The 2,711-nt window shown below is 61.4% G+C and overlaps 1 protein-coding gene across 1 annotated transcript; it reads left to right on the forward strand.

Moving 5' to 3' along the window:
* The first annotated feature begins 793 nt into the window (after window positions 1-793).
* On the forward strand, window positions 794-2,401 carry LOC109743697 (mitogen-activated protein kinase kinase kinase 18-like). Its single transcript, XM_073501109.1, has 2 exons — window positions 794-2,188; window positions 2,271-2,401. Exons 1-2 carry the CDS (start codon window positions 997-999, stop codon window positions 2,399-2,401), a joined length of 1,323 nt encoding a protein of 440 aa, XP_073357210.1. The 5' UTR covers window positions 794-996.
* Window positions 2,402-2,711: the final 310 nt, after the last annotated feature.

A 2,711-nucleotide genomic window follows, 5' to 3' on the forward strand; every position in this document is an offset into this window, starting at 1 on the left:
ACTTGTCGCCGGCCCGACGTGGCCGCCCGGACTCCGCGCGCAGCCGTGCTCGCGTGCATGTGTTGTACGCTAGCTGTTGAGCGGGACGGCAGCCGGCGTCGGCGTGGAGGAGCGTGCGCGGTACTAGCCGGCGTCCAGGGAATCTGGTGTGCGGCGGCGAGCGCCGCAGCCACCGCCAGTGAACGTGCCTGCATATGCGCCAGGGATCGAATATTCCCCCTGCCATCCTATTCCTATTCGTATGTACTAGTATGTGTGGAAGTGGAGCGCCGCATGTGATGCCAAAGACAGACGCGCGCCAGATATTTGCTCGGTATTTTCTGTCAGGTCCAAGAGCTTTCTTTCAGTCCGATGGCGCAGTACAGTGGTGGGCTTTGGCATGAATGCCAGTGTAAAAGTACCAACCGTGGAGAGGAGACCCAACTGACCAGCTCCGTTCAGGCGCACCCGCTGACTTCGACCACTTCCGTTCGTACGCGGGGAGATGATCTGTTTCATACGACTCGTGACCCAGCGCGACTTTGACAAGTACGTAAATTGCTTGCTCCCCTTCCGAGAATCATCGGCTGGGCTCAAAATACTCGCGCCATTAGATAGAAAAAATACGAGAGATTTGACACGGTTTTTACCTTTTCCGACTCCTAAACGAGATTATTTGACGCAGACTACTCATAGGCAGGTCAAGCAAAGACCGCGCGTTCCCACTCACCGTCGAACCCAATCCATCGCCGCCGCGAGCGCGTGCTCGAGAACCTAAACAGCTTGCTTCCCACGCCTTTTCGCTTCGGGATTTCCTATCTTTTATCGCGCACGCCAAACACCTTCCATGTTCCAAACTTGCAATCTCCCCAACTTTTCCTCTCCCACATCTACCTATATATACACTCACCCGCCACAAAAAAGAACTCATCGCCGGCACCGCCACAAGCAAGCTCGACACAACAGAAACCATCGCATCCCAATTGCCACCGCCGGAGGAGAGAAAAGAAGACGACCATGTCTGTGAGCAAGCAATGGACGCGGGTGCGGACGCTCGGCCGCGGCGCGTCGGGGGCAGAGGTGTTCCTCGCGGCGGACGACGCCTCCGGGCAGCTCTTCGCGGTCAAGTCCGCCGTGGGGGCGGCGTGCGCGGCGGCGCTCAGGAGGGAGCAGATGGTGATGGCCGGCCTGAGCTCCCCGCGCGTCGTATCCTGCATCGGCGGCCGCGGCGCCCGCGACGGCTCCTACCAGCTCTTCCTCGAGTTCGCCCCCGGCGGCTCGCTGGTGGAGCAGGTGATGAGCAACGGGGGCCTCGACGAGCGCGCCGTCCGCGACTACGCGGCCGATGTGGCGGCCGCGCTCGCGTACCTCCACGGCGCTGGGATGGTGCACGGGGACGTCAAGGCGAGGAACGTCGTGATCGGCGCCGACGGCCGCGCCAAGCTCGCGGATTTCGGCTGCGCGAGGAAAGTGGGCGCCGGCGTGCCGATCATCGGCGGCACGCCCGCGTTCATGGCGCCGGAGGTGGCGCGCGGCGAGGAGCAGGGCCCCGCGGCCGACGTCTGGGCGCTCGGATGCACGGTCATCGAGATGGCCACCGGCCGCGCCCCGTGGACCGGCATGGACGGCAACGCGCTCGCCGCGCTGCATCGGATCGGGTACACCGAGGCTGTTCCCGAGCTGCCCCAATGGCTGTCCGCTGAGGCGAAGGACTTCTTGGCCAGATGCCTTGTCAGGCAGGCCAACGACCGGTGCACGGCGGCACAGCTGCTGGAGCATCCGTTCTTGGCCGCCGCCGTCGTCGACGCGAAGGCAGAAGCCGTGGAGAGCAAATGGGTGTCGCCGAAGAGCACGCTGGACGCGGCATTCTGGGAGTCAGAGTCCGACGCCGACGAGGCGGACGACGAGCCGTCGCACGGCGCGGCCGAGAGGAGGATCAGCGCATTGGCCTGCCCTGCTTCGGCGCTCCCGGACTGGGACTCGGACGAGGGATGGATCGACGTGCTCTCCGGGCCGACGGAAGCAGCGGACGCAGTTGCCGCGCCGGCCAAGGAGAGGACTGGCATCATCGTGCACGACGCGATCACCAGTGAAGAGGAGTCGATCGGCGCAGTGTTCGGTGCTCTCGACATTACCGTGGACGTGGAGCACGGCAGCGTGCTCAACGCAGGGCAAGAAACATATGCTGATGAGTCAGTAGTAGGGCACAGTAGGCATCAGCTCATACTCGTGCTTCTAGCATCTCACCAGTTAGTGTCATGTAAATTGTTACTACTGTTATTTGGCAACAGAATCAGTAATGCAATCGATTTCGTTCATGCCAAAGCACTCTGCTTCGCCAGCGCTGCTCCTCTGTTTATCTGCTCATACTCGTGCTCCCCGTTGCGACACGATTGATCGGCAAATTCCGAGAAAAAATTAGGTTGCAACTAACACGTCGCGTGGCTGTGACTTCGATGGACTGAGATCCAGCATGAATTCACAAGCTTGCCCGCGGAAAGGACGGAGTCGACGCGGAAAGCGCAGCGTCACAGCCGGCGGACGTACTGGACTAGAAAGAGTAGAATCCTCGACGGAAAGTACTGCTGAACGGTCAAGAACCACTTGCAGAGTCGACGGCCGACGAGTGAAAGGGAAACCTTTATCGACAAGCGAGCGTCGCGTCCAGAGATTACTTCGCCAGGTGGAGATCGAGCGCCCTCCTCCGACGGTGTCCTCTCGCCGCTGCCCGA

The sequence above is a fragment of the Aegilops tauschii genome, chromosome 1 (genome assembly GCF_002575655.3).
Source record: "Aegilops tauschii subsp. strangulata cultivar AL8/78 chromosome 1, Aet v6.0, whole genome shotgun sequence".
NCBI lineage: Eukaryota > Viridiplantae > Streptophyta > Magnoliopsida > Poales > Poaceae > Aegilops > Aegilops tauschii.

Excerpts from the sequence above, each read along its gene's own strand:
- LOC109743697 (XM_073501109.1), top strand. The coding sequence starts at position 997 with ATGTCTGTGAGCAAGCAATGGACGCGGGTGCGGACGCTCGGCCGCGGC. Across the intron at positions 2,189-2,270 it reads TGAGTCAGTAGTAGGGCACA|AATCAGTAATGCAATCGATT; the intron begins GTAGGCATCAGC and ends ATTTGGCAACAG.